Genomic DNA, 21,587 nt, shown 5'->3' on the forward strand with positions numbered 1-21,587 from the left:
TGTGAAAAGTATCATGGAGAGATGGTAAAGGCAGCGAATTTCTACTTAGAGCAGTGTTGTCACAACGAAAAACCCCTGACCACCTCCTGCTCAGCAAGGAGAAATCCACAAAATGACAGCACATATTTATTTCCTGCCACATGTCAATGGCCAAGTATCATCAGCACTGTCAACTGTGGTCTTATAGCTTTGAAACAAGAGAAATCTTACTATTACAGCTGCACATTTTCAAAGGGACTAATACCAGATACTGATCAACAGCACTGCCTAAACTGCAATACTTTCACATCAATCATAGCTTCTGGAAGCCTTTTCTGTTTCACATAGCCACGTGAAAGGAAAATAACATAAAGTAAGTCTTGGACACCATTTATTTTTTTAAAAATTTCACTTAAAAAATAAATTTGTGTAGAAAATGTATTGAAACACTTGTTGCTTTACTGGTATCCCTATCTGCTGAATATGAGTGTCAGCTCTCAGAGGAGGTAGCTGTATAATTCTGCTCACTTGGCACTTACAGATGAGAACTGATGTAACTCTTGTTACATCAGAGGTGTTTTGGGTAGATCACAGAATATGCTGAGTTGGAAGGGACCCACAAGTATCATCGAGTCCAATTCTTAGCCCTGCACAGGACTGTGCCCAAGAGTCACATCATGTGCCTGAGAGTATCATCCAAACACTTCTTGAACTCTCTCAGGCTTGGTGCTGTGACCACTTCCCTGGGGAGCCTGTTCCAGTGCCCAACCACCCTCTGGGAGAAGAACCTTTTTCCAATATCCAACCTAAAGCTCCCCTGACACAACTTCAAGCCATTCCCTTGGATCCTGCCACTGGTCACCACAGAGAAGAGATCAGTGCCTGCCCCTCCTCTTCCCCTCACGAGGAAGTTGTAGACTGCAATGAGGTCTCCCTTCAGTCTCCTCTTCTCCAGGCTGAACAGACCAAGTGGCCTCAGCCACTCCTCATATGACTTCCCCTCAAGGCCCTTCACATCTTCAGTGCCCTCCTCTGGACATTCTCTAATAGCTTAATATCTTATATTGTGGTGCCCAAAACTGCCACAATATTCAAGGTGAGGCTGCACCGGTGAAGAGCAGAGCAGGGCAGTCATCTCCCTCTAACAGCTGGGGATGCTTTGCCTGATGCTCCCCAGGACAGAGTTGGCCCTCCTGGCTGCCAGGGCACTGCTGACTCATATTCAACTTGCCATCGACCAGGACCCCCAGGTCCCTTTCTGTGGCACTGCTTTCCAGCATCTCATTCCCCAGTCTGTATGTACATACAGGGTTGCCCCATCCCAGGTGCAGAACCTGGCACTTTCCCTTGTTGAACTTCATATGGTTGGTGATTGCCCAGTCCTCTAATTTCTCGAGGTCTCTCTGCAGGGCCTCCCCCCCTTTGAAGGAGTCAACAGCTCCTCCCAGTTTTGTGTCATCTGCAAACTTGCTTAGTATCCCTTCCACTCCTGCATCCAAGTCATTTATGAAGATGTTGAAGAGCACAGGGCCCAAGATGGAGCCCTGTGTTACCCCACTAGTGACTGGTCACCAGTCTGACATTACCCCCTTCACAGTTACCCTCTGTGCTTGACCTGTGAGCCAATTGCTCACCCACTGCATGATGTGTTTATCTCAGAAGTGAAATGAATTAAAAAAAATCATTCTGGTTCATTAATTAAGCAGAGTCATTTTCTGAAGTTTAGTCTGCAGTTTGGGAACACAGAGATTTCAATGGCTTCCTAATGAAAAGAACCCTATGTTCTCCCTGCTGTGTATCATTAGATTATCAAAATTGATTTTTTCCCTGCCTGATGTGTGAAGTAACCGTAAACCAATTACTTCTGTGATTAAATCTTCTTTTATCATAAACTAAAGGTTCTGAAAATCTTTTATATTGTTCTACAGCTTTACCCTTTACAGAATCTATGGTCTTAGAAGAGCTAAGTGTATCAATTTTAAAGAATTTAACAAATTTAAGTGAACTTCAGTCTTAAGCAGCAAGAAACACATATTCATGATGAAAAAATATTTAAACCCTATTTGAGAAAAAGATACAAGCTTAATAAACCATGTTTCCTTGCCCTGAAGGTGTTACAGAGATGCTAGGAATTGTAGCCTGCCGAGCACCTATGTCTTGAATTGTTTTTTTGTTGTTTCAGTTTTACAAATGCTTTCGTCAGCTTTTCCACTGCCAATCTCCTTCCTCCACTAACGGAGAGCCCACCTGCCACTCCAAGGTAACTGTCATCCAGCTGAATCAAAGGATGGATGGCGGAAATGTGTGCAACAATGAACCATATCCAGAAAGAGACAGTAAAGTGACTTCTCTCCTGCACTCAGAGCCAAGCCTGGAGCCAATTTCAAAAGCTATACCACCACAGTCTTAGGAAAATTGGCTCTGATGGAAAGTACAAGCCTTAACCAAAGTGTGTTTTATTTCACTGCCACATCACTAAGCTTACTTTAAAAGTAATAAAGGAAGTTGCCATTTGTGAGATTGGAAAACTGTCAAGAACAAAAATGGTGACTCTTTCATAATCTCCTTAATAACAGTAAAGATAGACACATAACTGCCAGGTATGGTTCCATGATGACAAAATTTTAAACAGTATCAATGGCTTTCCTGTAAATTAATTAAAGGAGGACTTAGAAGTGGTAGTTTTAGTTTTTAATGATCTTTGGTTCAGTGCCCTCCAGAATCAATCTAAAAGGCACGTTGGGCTATCTAGTTTAGCTCCTTACCTTTCCTGCTTTCTTCCATCTAGTGCATATCTTGAGATTTCAGATTACATTGCTCATAAATAACTGTAACTTCTGACAGTCCACTCACATTTTCACTCACGCTGGACAGTGATGTTTGGCAGGAGGAAAGACAGTGACTTGACAAGCTAGTTTCTGAGTGGTAACAGCTAACTTATAGCACATTCTTGTGTTGAAGTCTAGGGTCAGCAAACTGAAAGATGAGCTACAACAACATGTAGAGATTCCCACATTCAGCAGTGGCCCTGTGCTGGAGGCTTATCTGTCCTAGTGGAAACAGGAACACTCCTGATACTTCCAGACCTCATGCACACATCAAATGCTCAAACCCTACTCTGGGGAAAAATGGTGATCAGTGCCAGACACTTCTTCCTTTAGCCCCTCTAACACCAATGACCTCCAGCCAAGGAGACCAAGTGTGGTACAGCCAACCATCCAAACCAGCCATCTTCTTTGTATGAATACAGTCCTCTCTAAAAACAGGAAAGAAATGGGTTAATTTCTGTCTCATGCCTTGAAGGATGTGAATTCCCCTCCACATAGGACAGTCTTAGTATTGTAGAGCTATTACTGCAAACTCAGTTCACAAAAAAAACATTAATTGAGCATCTTTAAAAGAACAGCACCAGTTTAGACATTAGGACATTTACATTAGTCCATGTACTAGGATATATTCGGTTTTTATTCTATTTTCTTTCTAATGTGATGTCTAGCTTGTTTTTCTTAATTCCCTAAGACAGGGCTGGCAACAGAGCTCCCCAGACTACAGGTCTCACATTCCATCCCATGTTTTTTAATACCACTCTTCAACTCAGTTTCTCTCTGCTTGGTTTGAACAACATCACAGTGATTTACTGACACCTGTATCCAGCAGGTATAAGTGTGCCAAGCTGTCTATATTTTCATCTACCTCACAACTCATTTTTCCCATCTTCCCTTCTCTCTTCAAGATCACCTTCAGTGATCTTAAGAATTTTTTAAATTGCCAATAGCTTTTTGGCACTTAAATAACCCCAAATTTTTTTTTACATTATGTTCGAACTTTTATGTGTTGGATGCAGTCTCAATAAGAATAAGAAGAGGTATGTGCCTGACTGCTTACTGACTTAATCTTGGTTCTGTTAACCCGTTTTGCTTGGACATCTATTCTGAGAAGTCCTATGTTGCTTTCTATTTGTTATCTGTACACATCTCTTTCTGTACTATTGCTTCCTAGGTTTTTCTTCTGTGGCTGAATTTCTTAGCATTTTCTCCCACAGGTATTATTAACCTGTAGTGTCCAAGTGTGCCTTGTTTTATTTCCTTTCCCTATACTGCCCATGGAGTATGTATCTATATACTTATTTCTTCTGTCTGTGTACTTTCACATCAATTTAACCTCATCTAGGAGTTTGTTTCATATCTCAACACTCCTTCAGGATTATCAGTATGAATGAGAACGGCATTGTTTGATAACCTGTAGCGTGAACAATTTCCATATTTCCATTTCCACTTCAATATTTGCCTTTGTTAACAGTCCTTATGTTAATTTTCAGTCAATGCACAATTACTAAATACAAAAAGGCACAGACTGGCTTACACATGACCTAAGGAGCTATTAGTAATCAGGATGAGACAGTCACCGTCCCAACATCATATAGAGTCTGAACAGAATTAATCTTACTGAAATGTTCATGCCCATCTCTGACCTTGCTATCTAAAGCATTCTTTACAGACAATGCAGGAGACAGGTATTTCTAGGGCAGAACTCAGACTTATTTTAGATGTCTCCTTTAGGATGGGATGAATTGTTCACTTACAGGGAACTTTGTGACTAGACAGAAACTGAAAATAAGAGTCTGGAGCTTCGCTATCAAGAACCTTCTCCTCTACTCTCCTATGTAAGTAGCTTTTGGAACTTAGTGAAAAAGTACTATAATGGGCTTTTCCAGGAGCACTGTAAGAAGAAATGAAAACGAGGTGTGACGAAATGTGCCACTGGTGCAGTTACCCACACCTGACATAGGTATCACAAGCTCCTTTGCTGTCAGCACAAGAATACCACACTGTGAAAAAAAAAAAGGATTGTGAGCATAGAATACTCGTTAAAAAATACTAAAAAATGTGTTATTCCTAAGAAATTATGTGGTTGTCAGAGAAACAGTCAAATGGCAGCTTTGTTATAACAGTACAATATTAGATGCTAATACAGTATTATGTATTTCAAAATATTATATATTAGTATTTCAAAATTCTTATAAAGATGTGTTACCTTTTTTCCAATTTGGCAGATATCTATAGTGTTAGGAAGTATGGTATGGTTTAAACTCAGTCCAACTGACACAAATAAACTGAGCTTTTACAATCTGCACTGAGAACATTTAAACCAGAATTAAATGACAATTAAATTCCTTGCATGGATGATTTATATAAATGAACATATACTATGGATTCTAATCAAAAGGAGAAAATGTTTTTCAATTTGTTCTTGGCAATTTGAAGAACTCCAAAGGTTTTGATTTTCCAACACAAATCTTGTATAGTACAATTAGGCTTTGTGCTTAGCACACTGATTTAAAAAAGAATGTTCTCTAGTTTACAAATAAATAAAATACAGTTTAATACACCTGACTCAACAGATGCTGTATGAAAGCATCTGGAATAATAATTGTAATTCAAGCATTCAGGAAGAATGCAGAATCATTTTAACAAAATGTAAGAGATGCTGAAAACATTTAGATACACATAATCTGATTATTATATTGTGTCTCATTTCATGAACACCACAGAGTAGTTACAGAAAAGAATTTAGCTAGACACACTAGTAAATTTGTGTTTGCTAATCTATGCACTTGAAAGCATTACAAATAAACATAGAGCATTTAGAATGTATAGGTTTCTATACGTTACTCTACTTCTGTAGTCTCTCTTGACTGGATTGCAGGTATGACAGGAAAATATATCAGTCCTTGAAACTGGGCCAAATGTGCCTGAGTTATTCTTTGGAACATGTAGTAAAAGTAGTTCTGGCTTTTTAAAATACCGTGTTTCTAAAAAAAGGGTTCCTTCACCTCTGTTTAGTTCAAGAACTATGTGACAAATACTAAACACAAGAAAACCAAATTATTTATTGAAAAACTGTCACCAAATGGCCCTGTGTCTAAGCTTAATAAAGTGTGCAAGACTTGTCATCTTTGCTGTATAAATACTTGCATTACATAGTAGACCTAGAAAATTACATATTTATCACTTAATGGTGAATGCAAAAAGCCATACATTAATCACAATAATATACTCTGTAATATGAGCATAGACTGGAAAATGCTGACCAATGATATCATATAATTTTAAATGTATTATTCAATTTTGGGTGATACACTAGAATAGTAAAGATTTTTTTATGTGATTTAAGAGGAGAGTTTGCTCTTTTATGTCTGTATTTTGGGAAGTGGGAGATACTCAAATTTCAGTGTGCTTTTTGTTAGAGCAAAGAATAATTTAAAGCTTATGTATTGGAGGTATTATTTATTGTGTGCTAATACTTGAACAACACTGAGCTGGAAAGAGTAAGCACTATCCTGTTCCTTCACCAACTGCTGATAAAACAGCCAAGTAAGTAACACCAATAAAGGCAACTCTTAGTATGTCTAATTGTTTCTTTCAGTTCATGCAAGTGTATTTTCTTCTAAACAGAGCTGGAGATCAGCTGCATACTTCTGTTCAACATGCTCTCTGAAGCCATTTTAAATTTAAGTTCTTAGTCATACAATGATCTGATAATGCTGCAGTGTAATGATAGCCTTGCTTGTACTATTGTCTTGATGCATGCAAATGAAGATTAATGTTATCAGCTATTAATGACATGTAACTGTTAAAACTATAATGTCAGCTGTAAAGCCTCAAACAACACTTCCTTTCTCCCAATAATAAAGTAATCTGGGCTTAGTTATTTTGTGTTCAGTGGATTGTATATTACGCTAAAAGCTATAATACATAACAAAGACTACCACTTAACACAGACTACCTAAAATGTAAAAATCTAAGAAGTCCATGTTTTGATTTGGGAGTAAAAGAAAAAAAAAGAGCCAAACAAATCTAGACATATTAAAAAGCCCCCAACCTTCTGAATGCTAAAGTACCATCCCACCCAAGACGAGGTGTAAACATATTAATACTCATTTAGCAAACCCATTTTTCAGCCAAACATGAACCAACAACTTTAACTGCAAAAGCCACCGTGGTAATGGCCTAATGCTAATGCAAGATGACGAGAATACTGTGCAGGGATTTGTTTAAAAGCATGAAGGCAGCAGCTGCAAAAATGATGCAAAAATATGCAAGAATGGGTTCTCAAAGCTCTTATAGGATTAGATTAGGAAGAAAAAGAGTAAATAATGTATAATGAGGAGGAACATTAGCTATGACATGCCACATAAGGCAAAGTTACAAGCTAGCAAAAGTCCACATTGGTGTCTCAGAAAGTAAACCAAAAAAACCCCAAAAAAGACTCTCAGATTAAAATAAAACGTTCGGTTTATCCTGTTGGAACCTGTTTGATTTTTTTTTTGTTACCCACAAAAAAAACAACCTACCCCACAACCAGTCCTGCTCTGTGCCATATTTCTCTCCCCATCCTCTCCTCTCCCTTCTACAGCTGGACATGCACTGTGCTTCCCTCACCCCAACCACCAGCTGCCACAATGCTATTGCCTCTCCTCAGCAACATGCTGGTGCAGAGCTGATTAGTAGGGTTTTGGGAAGTCAGAGGTTCCAGGCAGAACTTTTGCAAATACAGGGTATCCCATACCTCAGAGGAAATGCAAAAAACCCATTCTTTTCCCTAGCTCCCACATGGTGAAGAAACCAGGGAAAAAGTCCTACCTCTACTCTTTTCTCTCATTCCTCTAAAGTCAAAGCATATGAGAGACTACCTCTTCCCCACAGATAACCCACTAGCCCCTTTTCCAAGAGATTTAATAATGTTATGACTCAAGTACTGTAATACAGTTATTAACAACATTAAGAGATTCCCCTGACATCAGTCAATGCTGAAGGATGCCGACTCATTGCTACAGAAGAACACTGTGAGCACACATTCCACCAAGTATCCTCCCTTTGGGAAGATTCAGTTTCTTAAAAATAGTGCTAAGAGGCAGAAATACATACAATTGTCAGGTAAAAAATGTAATTACTGAAGAAACCACGTAAGACCAAGCTAAAGCATGCTTCACATTCCTGAAAAACATAAAATGTGTTATTCCATGTTTTAATTGATATATTTGTCCAATTTTGTAAACTGGGTCTACTGGAGGCTAAAAAGCTTGAAAGAAAAGTGTCTCACTTAATTCAGAACTTTTTTTTTAACCTTTTCTGTGATATTAGGATCATTATGGTCCATGCTATAAATTGTTTAGATTCAGGAATGCATATCTCTGTCTGTGAAAATTCATACCCTCTATTAAACAGCAGTCTATTTTCCTTCATGTAGCTGTTCTAAGCACAGGTTAATTTATTAGTGTGGTCATTTAATAAACAATTTTCCCTTCCTGAAATTAAGATACATTTTATGATGGCCATCATGTACCCAATCTTTCTATTAATTCTATAGGAATTAATTTTATAGATTTTATAAGAATTAGGTAGAAGCTCAGTATTCAGGATACCCCTTTCATACAGGTGCACTCAGTTGTGTCTGCTAGCTTCAGTTCCAACTGGATTATTTGCTGCATGAGTGATTGAGAGATACCTGACCTGAAGACTAACGTGACTTTTCAGATTTCTGCCCAGCTGCATTATATTTTCTATGCTTTATCCTGCCCTTTATGTCCACTCTTGACAATACACAGTTGCTGTTTCTGTGCCACCTCTGAGTTTAGATTATGTTACATGTGCAATGCATAGACATCAATTCAATATGGTAACCAAAATAGGAAGCCTCTCCCTAATAAAATATTTAAAATACATCTATCATAACAGTAGCTAGTTATCACAGGAGGTGGATATAACACCCAACAAGCTTGTCTTACTGCCTTGTATTTTCGAAAGTTAGTGACAGCATTTCCAAAAAAGCATTGCCCCTTGGAAATGAACAATATAAGTAAAATTCCCACTAGAGAAGGAGGCGAATTTGCATCTGTACACACCAGAGTATTTCTATCTATACAGCTTTTGCTGTTAATGCTTTTGCTTGTTTAATGGTTGATATTTTCAAAGCTTTCTCTGCTTGATGGATATTTTTTTGTCAGTAACATTTAGATTTGGGATTGAAGATTACTGCTCTGTTCTTACAGTGAAATTAACTCCATTTCTTCAAAGAAGCTTTTGAAGTGTTTTTTATGTATGGTGGAAGTACGGATTGACAGCACAGTGATCCTCTTCACTATTCTTATGATCAGCAGCTGTTAACCTATTTTTATCAACAACTTCATTGCTCCAAGAAACACTTCTGCAAAATGTGAATGCAGCTGGTGAGATCATTCCATGTGAGCAGTCTTCTCCCTATGAATGTTCACAAGCAGGTTTAAAAAAAAAAAATCATCTCACTTCAAGAAGTAACCAGCTGCCAAGCCACCCTCCTACATCACACAAGGCCTCTTTTTCTTTCCACTCATGTTCCAGGTATGCACAACCCACTACTCAGGTCATAGATGGGCATCTCCCAGACACCTTCATGTCATCCCTCTGAGAGCTTCAGCACCCTCTCTAAGGCCTTTGGTATGCTCCACAATATCCTAGGATGCCACTACTGCATACAGAACCCAAAATAAATGCTCAAAAATGGTATTCCCTTATCAGATGCAACCTCAGGTGTCTTTGCTTTCAGATTCAGATAAAAAGTATAAAAAGAACATTTTCTGACTGCAGCAAACACATAGACTGATATCACAACGTCAGTGAGGAAAGGATGGAGTTTCTAAAGCGGAAGAGGGTATTTGAAGCTCTACTGCCCTCTGTGTCTCTAGCAGCAGGCGCAAGAATGACTCTGACTCAGCCTTGCTACTCCACTAGAATCCTTTAGACATTCATGATCGGCACCTGCCGAGCATCAGATAAGTTGTTCTGCTGTATGAATTGTGGGCACAGTGCCAAATTATCCCCAAGAAATACTAAGGAAGGACCAAAAAATACAGCGAAACTCTACTGCTTTAAGAGAAGAAGGGAAGTGCTCAGAATGAGCACTGGAAACCATGATAGGGCATGAGAAATCCCAATACTTGGCTTGTGTAGGGAATACAGCTTGGCCTGCCACTGATTTCATCCTCTATGATCTGCCATCTGCTTTCTCTTGTTGTCTGATGCATCCCTGCTTTATGATCCCAACAAAGAACTTCAGAATTTAGTAGGTGCTCAACACATAAATTAATATGGAATAATACAAATTTCTTACAGATATATGAATGTTTTAGAGATATGGTATGCATACTATGGATGTGAAGGGCAACAAAGCAGAACATCAATTCACTCAACTATTTTCTAGTTCTCATACTCTGTGTTTTTGCTAGTCATTGTTTCTATAGAGAGCGCCAAGAACAAACAGTACACATGTATGGACTTGATCCTCATGCAATGCACACATTTTTAATTTTTTTAAAATCTAACATGTCTACTGGGACCATCTTTGATACACCTACCAATAAACCCCGAGGAAGGAGGGTTGGGCTGTATCTTCTCTTTAGTGTTCTCCTGAATGATGTCCCAGAGCTGCCATATAAACTTTGGATGGAGGATGTAAAACGGCTGGGTTGGATTCTTCCTACGATGCTGTACATAGGGAGTGAACAGATTGTAGTCTGGCTTCTTATACCACTGGAAGGAAAAAAGTAAGATGTTTTTTAATCTAATAGTATCAAATGTGTTTTGAACACTATATGTACAATAACATAAACAGGCTTCATTTGGATTCTGCAGAACAGAAGCAAAGGTACAAAAGCAGCCTGCACTGGTAGATGTTTTTGCTAGAAAGGCATTCCTCGCTCTGGGCTATTCTGTTTTCTTTCTTCATAGACTCCCAATAAATAATTGAATGCTGTGGGATAAGCCAACCCTATCTCCCCCTCACAGATCCACATTAAAAAAGGGGTTCAAAGAGCCCTGACGTGAGATCTGGCCCTGAGGGTGAATCTTCCTCTGAAAGTGTCCCTGTCCCTGCCGGAGGCAGCAGCAGCACACGAGGCAGACTGATGGCAGCCTGCGTAGGAGGCAGGCAGCCTCTAGCATCTGTTGCTAAGGGAGTTCAGCAGATGAAGGCTTAGTTTCTACTTTGCAGCCTGCTCAGCTCCAAGCTCCCTGTGCCAAAAGCCATCAGATCAACTTGTCTACTGGAGCTGCAGCAACAGCCAAAGCAGAGACTCCCCCAGTGACAACCAGGTGGACATATGCTGCTCTCGGTGAGGGGGTGGATGGCAGGGCACAGATGGCTGTGTGACAGTGGACATAAAGGGAAGACTTGGTGGAGGACAAGGCCTGAGAAAGGGGGAAGAGATTTTCACTAGGATGTATTTTGTTTGGGAAGGCAGAGGGGAAGGTGGGGAAAAATGGATGCAATTTTTCACCTTTCCTGATAAAACCTCCTTCTGAAATCTAGCAATGTTCCCTCCTTGGCAAGCACACAGAAAACTCACTGTTATGTGAAAATAACAATGTTTTTTCAAACAAACACCATCATCCATCTATCCTAGCATCTCAGAACAGTGCATTCTAGGACAAATGCTACAGAAAAGTTTTTGACCAATAAACCAGCTTTGACCAATTCATGAAGAAATAGCATTCTCCACTCAGATGAAGACAGACCCTGGGGTTCATCATGAAAAGTGAGAACAAGGAGACTATAGTGGTAAATACATTCATTTTTTCCACTGCTTTCAACTGATTGGGAAGAAAGGTCTAAGCGGACATCTTACCACATTCAGGTTTGCAGAGTAGGGAGCAGGATCCCAGGCAACTAAGACAACATCTTTATACAAGGAGCTGTCAACAAAGTGATGGTTTGGATTGGTGAGAATCTGCAAACATAGATGCAAAGAATTGGACACCATTAAAAGCATGTGGGATCCAGAAAAATGCAAAATCCTTATCTAAAATAAACAGTCCTATCCAGGTTGCTATTTGTTCTGCTTTAGTTCTGGTGGATTTTAAGCATCTTGTTTTGTTAAGAAAACATATAAAAAAAGAGCTTAACCATAAACAGCAGTCATGACAGTTTGAATAGGCAGTATGCTGAATTACTCTCCATCTGTGAGGGATGTGATGGGACCACTTGAGATGCTGCATAATTGTATATCAACATTACCTTGTATTCTGGAACTTGAAAATGAAAGGTACATTATTTTAAGACCGCCTGCAGGATCCTCTTAGACACAGAGCAGCTTTCTTTGAAGGGCTACAGCCCCCAAGGGTAATGTCTTTCCTGCTGCCCACCCCCTACCAACTTTGTGGTCGCTTTCTCATTTCAACAACAAGTCAGTCTCATTTCAAGTAACTCCAGAAAGGCAAATTAGACCATGACTGTACAGACTTGGTATACCTAAAAAACCAGTTCCAACAGCAGGCACACAATAGGGCTATATTTGAAGTAACTGTCATTTTGCTCAAATCAACTGCTCTCATATAACTCCTTCCTGCATCTCCTGGTACTCTGCCTGATCCTCCTACCCCACTGGAAGTTTACTCTTCGCTCCTGCTGGCTCACCCCTTCCAGAACCCTCCATGTGTAACCAGATCTCTTTGATCCCTGGTACCTCCAATGTCAGGCAGGTTCAAGCTGAATGACTTCAGCACTAGTCAAAACAGCATGAATTTGGTTCCAGCTGTTAAACTAATCAACATTCCAGACAAATAAATTCATATTAATTTTCATTTCCCTTTAGGATCCAATGAGTCGTATTTGATTATGCATATTTTTCTTCAGAAAAACAATATTGTTGCCATAGCAATGTTTTCCCTACCATAAACTTTGAGCTTAATGATTTCCATCAGCCTTCTACAACAAGAACAGAATTAGTCATATTGCTATCAGCATCCCCAACTCCATTTCTCAGAGCAGTTTTCACCTCAGAATGTAAACTCCTTTTTTGAGAGTACAGAGTAAACAGACCAAAAGGTCAAGATTTTAAAAGCTCAGTTCCAGAGTTACCACACAAAGGAGCTCTTACTTGCCTTTCAGGAAGCAAGAGCCCTTTGGAGGTAGCGTTCACACAAATTTCGCTCTCAGTGAGTCTGCATTCATATGTATGAGATGAGTTTTTTCCTGCAATAACAATATACGTTGTAGCTGCATAGTCTTCTTTCATGTCCTTTGAGCTTTGACAGCAGAGAATATGAGGGAAGTGGGCCACAGCAGTCTTTTTATCAAGTGAATATAGGAATTTTCAACATCAAGGAGGAAAGGAGGGTCAGTAAACCTGTATAGGTGACCCAGCTTCAGTACTGGTAGGGAAAGCCACTTTCATCACGTGGCCTGTGCAGATTTCACTCTCAGAGAGGACAACACTAGTTTCTCAGCAGGTGGCCAGAGTATCACGGGTGGCTTCTGACCTCTCTGAAGGTGCAGAAAGGTGGTGGGAATACAAGCACTTGTGAGGAAGCCGTGTGAGCTGACCCAGCAAGAACTTCAGCGTGCCCTCTGTTTTCTGTTTCTTACGGGGAGTAAGCCTTATAACAGTGCAGAAGAGAAGACCATGGGACCCTCCATTACCACTCCAGTGGCAGCATACTGCAGCAGCTCTGGGAGCCAGGAGGACCCCAGTCTGCCCTGCCCTGAGCAGTGGAGAGCAGCTAGTTTAACTATTTAATGTCTCAGAATTCGCTGGAGAGCTAACAAAGCTCAGATCACTCCCTGAGAGCATTTCTCTCTTCTGCTACAGGGAGCCTACTGAGTCTAGTCAATTATAAGAATTTTCTAAACTCTTCTCCTTGCCTGGCACAAGTTCAGGCATGGTCAGCACCAGGACATTTTGGCAAACACTGAAACAGAGAACCATCAAGGAAAGGAAAAAAACCCAACAAAACCCAAAAAAGTAAAATCATTTACATGAAAATCCATGTTCTCTGATACACCAATTTCAGCACTAAAGCCAGAATAAGATATTTCTGCTTTCTTCCCCAAACAAAAGAAAGGGGGCATATTTAATCCAGATCACGATGGCAAAGAACATGAGTTTATACACACAAAGAACACACCTAAAGAGGAAGAAAAAAATGAACTCATAAGAATCACAGTAACTGAAAATTTTGTTCTTCTTCAGCAAGAATAAGTATGCACAGAGCATGCTTACATGGCCAACCATGTAAGTACTGGCTGAACACCAGTATGTACTGGTATGTACCAGTATGTACACATGTATGTCCTGGTGTTGACTAAGTAAAAATTTCAATATGTCATAAAATTTCACAGTAATTCTGTTGTTGCTTTTTGTCTGCATTTCATGAAGAGAAGAGAGGTTTGGTTTGCCCAAGACTGGAATTCAGGCAATACCTTTTTCAAAACTGAAAAACTACTCTCAACCATAAGGTGTCACTGTAGCTCAATGCACGGTTATTTGTTGACACCCATATGCAGAAAATCCCATTTTCTGTTTCCATTCAGATGAACAAACTCGCCTAATGTGTAATAATTAGTGTACATTAAAGTTCTTTACTACTTCATTCTAAATTTTTGAAGAATGATGACTTAAGCTACACATTAAGACAACTCAGTTTCCATTTCTTTTGCCTTCCAGCAAGAAAATAATTGGAGAACTGGAAAATATGAGGAAAGAGCTTTGGGATCACCACAGCCAGGATTTTGTGAAGATCCTGTAGACAGTGTGACAAAGGTCTTCTATACTGACAGCTCTGGCATCCTGCAGAGCCTCTGCAGATGCAGGACACATGAGAAACTTTACAAACCACTTATTGAAATGAGGCTATCAAGTAACTACCGCAATCACTCTACACTGACAGCAGTGTGAACATCCCTGTAAGGGAAAAATTTTACCTTCTCTACATCATGACTGTTGAATCACTAGCAGCTTCACAGATTACCCAACACTTTCTCAGAGGTTATTAATTTAATGTCATATTGTACAGAAGTGACATTGACTTGAATTCACAGAAGGAAGATCTTACCTGAGAGTTAATAATCCGCATGGTTGTTTTATTTCCAACATCTTTTTCATAGCCACGTGTTGGAGCAGAATTAAATCTTAAAACGGCATCATGAGAATCTAGGAGCATAAATGAGGGGGTAACTTGTTTTTCTTAGTAAATAGAACAGTAAAATAAAACAAATTATCTAAACCAGTGCAAAATTTACACATTTCTCCTAATCTTGATATTTTAAGGATGATAAACATTCTACTATGCGCAAACAAAATCCTCTTGCATCTGCCATATGTTATTAACGTAAAATCCAGTGAAAAACAAGTTCAGAACCGCCTATTAATTTAGCTTGCAATACTTAAATACTTCTCTTAATTGGATAAACTTAATGTGGGAAGATTATTAGTACACCCAGTACAGACAATTGCTCACTACTTCTATCACAAAATTTACAAAGAATTATTCCATGCAAAAGCATGTACACTACAAAGATATCTAATTGCACATTTGAATGAATAACAATGCTTAACCATAAGCTTGTGTTTCACAGTATTTTGTAATACCTGAAAATCCCAGACTACCCCAAGCCTATTAATCATACCATGTACTTATTCTCAAACTCGGTCTTAAAGAGCCTCTGTAGGGAAGCCAGCCCACATATCTGCTCACACACAAAAACCATCTTAAAGATCTTAGAAGTTTGGGGTTTGATCACAGATCCCTGTTACTTCCCAGTGATGCCAAAATAACTGGTTCTCTCATTAAACAGCATGATCACGATGGGAGTGTGTGTTATACTTGCACAGTATTTCCATACCTACTTTCATTTAGGAAGAAATTCTTTACAGAAAGGGTAATCAGGCATTGGAATGGGCTGCCCAGGGAAGCGGTGGATTCTCTTTCACTGGAGGTTTTTAAGATGAGACTGGATGTGGCACTCAGTGCCATGGTCTAGTAACCACAGCGGTGTTGGATCAAGGGTTGGACTTGATGATCTCGGAGGTCCCTTCCAACCCAGCTGATTCTATGATTTAAAAATAGTCAGAGAGGTGGGGGAAAGGAGGGCAAAAGGTGGAAAATAAATTAACATTTTTGCTTGTGTTGCTAATAGGAACACAGAAGAGGGAGCTAAAGGCCTAGGAAGGGAAGAGTCCTTTGCTGCTGCTTTCTTATGCCTTTTTTCCCCTTTGGAGAGTAAATCATAGAATGGTTTGGGTTGGGAGGGACCTTAAAGATCATCTAGTTCCAATCCCACTGCCATGGGCAGGGACACCTTGCACTAGACCAGGTTGCTTGGAGCTCCATCCAGCCTGGCCTTGAACTTTTCCAGGCATGGGGCATCCACAACTTCTTTGGGCAATCTGTTCCAGTGCATCATCACCCTCATAGTAAAGAATTTCTCCCTAGCATCTAATCTAAGTTTCCCCTCTTCTAGCTTAAAACCACTCCCCCTTGTCCTGTCACTATCAGGGGCCTGCATAAAAAGGCCCCTCTCCATCTTTTTTTTGTAAACCCATCTTAAGTTCTGAAAGTAAGGACTTTTGGCTGCAGCAGTGTCATCAACCAAGGGTGTACAGCCCTAAACCCAGAAGTCACGTATGGAGTGTTTTCCCCACTGTTGCTGACTTTGCCGTGCCTATGTGGACATGGAGGTGCTCAGCAGGAATGGCAGGCTGAGTCCACAGAGCAGCACCTCTGGTGCCTCCAAACTGTCAGGTTCACTTGCATTTTCAACCAAGAGCTGGTAGCCCTCATGCCAGGTCTGGGAGAGGGCAGTCCTCCCCTACAGATGTGCATGCACAGGGATAAAGAGCATTCTTAACTTTTTCTTTGTGGTCAGACTATCACTTTTTCAAGGATTAGAGAGAAGGTGGAAAGGCACGGTCAAGAGCTCAGCTGTAACACACACAATCTGGACTCTGCAGGGGGAATTATAACTTCAATAATACAAACATGCTGGAGCTTCCGTTTTCCATTTTAAGTGGGAAAAACTGGCATGACATGGACCTGTTGCAGCAAGTCCAGAGAAGGGTCACTAAGATGGTCAGACAGGGCTGGAGCACCTCTCCTATGAAGACAGGCTGCATTAAGGTTGTTCAGCCTGGAGAGGAGAAGGCTCCAGGGAGACCTTATAGTAGTTTCCAGCACCTAAAGGAGACCTACAGAAAAGCTGGAGAGGGACTTCTTACACAGATGTGTAGGGGCAATGTAGGGATGTAGGGGCAATATCTTTAAACTGAAAGAGTGCAAGTTTAGATTAGATATAAGGAAGAAATTCTGTACTGTGAGTGTAGTGAGGTGTGGGAGAATGTAAATACTATGAATCCTGGAAAGAACAACTTTAGAAGCAGGTCCATCACAACGGCAGCTCTCCGGGATCGAGTGGAGTGGAAGAACACTGACAATTCACATTTTTATTGTACAGTTTTCCCTGGACTATGTAATTCCCCTACCCCCGCGGCCCCCGCCCACACAGTGCCATGTTGTCTCCCCTCCCCAAACCGGTCCCCGCCCCTGCACAAGCATTATTGGTTGTCTCATCTGCTTCTTCCCAATCCCTGGCTTGTTATTGGACTTTGGTCCTCCTGTATCCCCCATTGGTTAGCAGAGCCCTCAAGCCACTCCCTTTTCCCCAGACCTTGGCCCAATCACATTCCTCCTTCTAAGCCCTCCCCCAGAGACCTTAAAAGCCCACGGGAGTTTCGAATAAACCACTTTTTGCCCCTGGAATCCAAAGAGGAGACTTGGTGACTCTTTCCTCCTTCTGAAGGGGGATCACGCCACTGAGACCCTCTCCGAGAAACCACGAGTGAGGAGTCGCTAGAATAAACTCTGTTAGTGAGGCACTGGAACAGCTTACCCAGAGAAGTTATGGATGCCCCATCCCTGGAACTGTTCAAGGCCAGGTTTGATGGGGCCCTTAGCAACCTGATTTAGTGGATCTAGTGTAGGCCTTATCAAACCCCATCTCCTCCCTTTAGGCAGCATCAGATGAAAATTTCCCAATTAAATCAAAAGCTCTTCTGTAGAAAATGGCATAAGCTTCTGTGCCCAGAATCTTCCAGAGAAAATGGGTACACACAGGAGTAAGCAGAGCCCAGGTACTATGTCAAGCATCAAAGTCCATACCTGGACTGCACCCGAATGTGCAAATATGACATGGAGCATGCTGTAATACAAAATTATGTAAATATGTCACAACGTGCTATGGATTCTCCAGTACAGCACTAATCCATACTAGTGTAAACTGGGTACCAGGGAACACTGATGGAAGATTCTGTTTCACACAAGGATAACATGTTGGAGAAGGGAGGAACTGTTAAGCTTTTTCACCTCAAAGATTTCTAAATTAGTGAATTTAGAATTTCACGTTCTTCATGTGAAATTGGGGGTTACCCAGGTGTGATTTTAGCTGCAGGCCAGCCGGGCACCTCTGCTATGCTGGAAGCATAACAGTTTGATAACACTAGCAGATCTAACATATCCCGGAGATTTAAAGGAAACCTGTACGAAACCCATCTGTGTCATAGAGGTGATACCATGTGATAAAGTACTGTGATGTGAAGTCCTGGAACATGCAAGGATTAATGAGTGAACATCAAAAGGTTTTTAAAAAGAGCTGAAGGAGATAACTCTTCTTGTTCCAGAAACAAGTTTTAGACATACATTTCCTCCTTCTTTCAACCCACTTAGCATACTGCACATGTACTACTAAAATGAAGACCTACTGAGACGATAACACAGTAGTGTAGTAGCATTCATTTTTAAAAAGAAAAAATAAAACTGACCTGAATTAGTTTTATGGCCCCACAATCCTTTTCTGAATAGCTACCACAAAACTCCCACCCTGAGGTGAGGAATTTTGAGTGACACTGACATCTCAGCAAACCCGCAAGCTCACTGACTCAGTGCAGCAATGGAAAAACAATGGGTGAAGGTACTTGAACTCATTTAAATTCAGTCTCAGAAAAGAGGTCCGGGGACTTGATCTCAGTGCATGAAGCTACACAAGGGTGTGAATTCTTTATGTCTGTGAACTCTAAACATGCAAGAGATGAAGAAGACACTCTACTGCTTTTTGTCATAGAGACAAAGTTCAGTTTGGGACAGCAATATAACAGCAATTCCTCTATGAGCCACTGCAAAATAAAGACCAGTACAACACCGCTTTGCAGAATAAAACCTGAATAAGACTTTGATCTGCTAAAAATAAACGCATGTTGCAGAAAAATGTTGAATACAGCAGACCTGATGAAACCAGTGCCTCCTTCATACTGCAGGCTGTAATATGACAAGAAAGCATAATTGTTTTTTTAAAGTTAAATTATGACTTCAGGCCTGATTTTGTTTTCAGTTATATTGTCCTGAAAAGGAACAGCTTCACTAAGTCCATAAGTTTGAATTCATGCAACTCTGGGGAGAGAGAACAACCAGACTTTACAGATCTATGCTTGAGGAGAATGAACCTTTTGAAAGATGAACACGAACACACACATATACATATATATACACGTGAATAGATGCATTTCACCCACCTATTTCATCTCCTAGAGAGGAGTTCAGTATTGCACCAGCAGACATAACTACTGCACAGCTCCCAAAGCCATGTGTATATAATTTGCCCAGTGGAATTTGGGGAACGTGCTTTTCCCATCCAAGAGTGGAGAATGGAGCCTCCTTGCCATCTATTGTTTTCACATTCACTCTTTCTTTTAGCTCACAGAATAGCTGGTCTCCTGTCAACTTGGAGTTTCGTTTCCCCTTGAACCGCACCCCATGCTTATTGGTACTCAAATAATCTTTCATCGCCTTCTGCAGTCGAGGGTTTAGCATCTTGGATGAGACATCCCCTTTCCAAAGCTTGTAAAGAAAGGATTTCGACATTGTAGAATACAGCCCATCCCAGTCATCAGATTCATCAAGCATCTGGCTTCTCCTATGCTTTATGCTCCTTCTCCTCATTCTTCTCTGATGGCTCCAGTTGTTCTGCAAAATATTTACTTCTGCATTATTCACATCAGCGGAGATGAATTTTTCTATCTCTTGAAGGTGGCTGTGTGACCGAGGCTGACCAGCAGCAAATAAATAATCATCATTCACTTGGTAATCACTTTTTGATTTTCTTCCTAACTGGGATGGAAAAAACTCATCTTCATTTCTAAAGGCATCTTCCAATACAGTCCATTTCTTAGAACTTCCAGTCCCTGATTTAAATGTACCTAGGAGATCTTCATTAAGAAGCACCTCATTCCCATCAATGGTTTCAGAGAATGATGGATCATGAATGGCTCCCATGATGACTCTCTGCTTGCCTTGAAGGGGCAGAAGTCTCTTAGTTTCAATGTAAGAAAAGGAACTTGGAACTGGTTCAGCAGTGTTGCTATCTGTAAAATAGATGAACATCACCAGGAAAAGAAGACCCCATGCAAAGATACCAAACAGCATGAGTTGTTTCCATTGCTTCAAGTTAGGTTTCATGGCAATGCCTTTACCAGCTCCTCTGTGCCTTGAAGTATTGGTGAAGGAAAATGAAACCTGTAGAAAACATCAAGTACTATTAAAAATTGTTCTAAAAATAGATACAATTCAGAAATATTTTAACACACATTGATAGAAGGTGCAGAATTAATCTCCAAGCTGTAGCACAGAAGATTCAGTAGCAGAAACAAACTCCAGAGCCTGCAGACACTGTAGGAGTGACACGCTTTGGCTGTAACCACACCGTGACAGCTGCTAGCTGCAAAAGAAGCTGGTGGCCAGTTTCTACAGTAACACTGGATCCTGCCTTCAGGGAGATCATGTGCCTGCCTGCTTCTGATATACCCAGTGTAGCATTAAGAGAGCAAAAGCAAAACCCATGCCTGGCTGCATGCACAGTGGGAACAATATTAGCTGTCTTCTCTTTTGCCATTGAAAGTCCTTATGTAGTGGAACTGTGAGCAAGGCTGTCCCCAGAGGGACTAGGCAGGGACAAACTCTAAGCTGGCAGCCATCCTCTGCCCACAGCCTGGAAAGGATGGTGCTCTGTGGATATCATCAGGAGGCATAAGGGGGCATTCTACCAGAGGGGAACCTTTTCCTCATCTGGTATGAACTGGCACAGCACGAGTGGCTATTTGTTGCCCAGTACCAGACTCAAGTAAGAATGACTGCTGTACCTCTGCCATGGATGCTTGGATGCTGCATGCCCACTGAGTTGGAATGAAGGAGTTCTGCACATCAGGGTCTGAGGGGTTTGTATTTTCCAAAAAGGAGAATGGATGGCACAACTATCTAAACACATTCCTTTAGGATAATATAGAGATTTACATAAAGGGGGTGGGTAGAGAATGCCAGAACTAGACCTGGAAATCTGTGCTCTACTAATATCTGGGGGTTTTGGACAGCTTGTGCATTAGTGGAGGCATGCATGGTCCAAATGAAATAAAGTCTGACCGAGGGGGCTGTGTTCCAAGGAAAATACACTAACACATTGCTGGACCATCAAGCACGCTAAGCCCTTACATGAACCCACTTTCTTAATCAAGTGGTGTGGGCATCGGTTACAAAGCTGACTGAAGAAAGTACAGCCCTTCCCTATCATAAACCTTTACCATTCACCTCCCTGCACCATAGTCATCATCAGCCTCAGTTGCTACACTTCAGTGTAAATCAGTGTACTAATTAGAGACAGATCACTTAACTGATCTGAATGTAAAGAGAAGCCCCTTCTTCTGAAGTTTTCTTTCTAACCCTATTTGTTTCAAGAGCCACTTAATGGTGGGACTT

At 40.7% G+C, this 21,587-nt stretch overlaps 2 protein-coding genes across 3 annotated transcripts in view; one reads left to right on the top strand and one right to left on the bottom strand.

Annotated features, from left to right (window-relative positions):
• LOC135410081 (pinopsin-like) overlaps positions 1-6,690 on the top strand; it is a 79,592-nt gene extending 72,902 nt beyond the window's left edge. The window contains exon 5 of the mRNA XM_064646382.1: positions 2,162-6,690. Coding sequence (XP_064502452.1) covers positions 2,162-2,389 — 228 coding nt within the window. The 3' untranslated portion in view covers positions 2,390-6,690. The remainder of the gene's footprint in view (positions 1-2,161) is intronic.
• The window catches only part of ST6GAL2 (ST6 beta-galactoside alpha-2,6-sialyltransferase 2), a 52,976-nt gene that overhangs the window by 5,677 nt on the left and 25,712 nt on the right, over positions 1-21,587 (bottom strand). For both annotated transcript variants that reach the window (XM_064646380.1, XM_064646379.1), the window contains exons 2-5: positions 19,355-20,354; positions 14,847-14,944; positions 11,642-11,743; positions 10,373-10,547 (exon numbers count right to left, since the gene is read on the bottom strand). In XM_064646380.1, the coding sequence (XP_064502450.1) occupies positions 10,373-10,547; positions 11,642-11,743; positions 14,847-14,944; positions 19,355-20,297 (1,318 nt within the window). In that variant the 5' untranslated portion in view covers positions 20,298-20,354. The remainder of the gene's footprint in view (positions 1-10,372; positions 10,548-11,641; positions 11,744-14,846; positions 14,945-19,354; positions 20,355-21,587) is intronic.

This window comes from Pseudopipra pipra, chromosome 2 (genome assembly GCF_036250125.1).
Source record: "Pseudopipra pipra isolate bDixPip1 chromosome 2, bDixPip1.hap1, whole genome shotgun sequence".
In the NCBI taxonomy this organism is placed as follows: domain Eukaryota; kingdom Metazoa; phylum Chordata; class Aves; order Passeriformes; family Pipridae; genus Pseudopipra; species Pseudopipra pipra.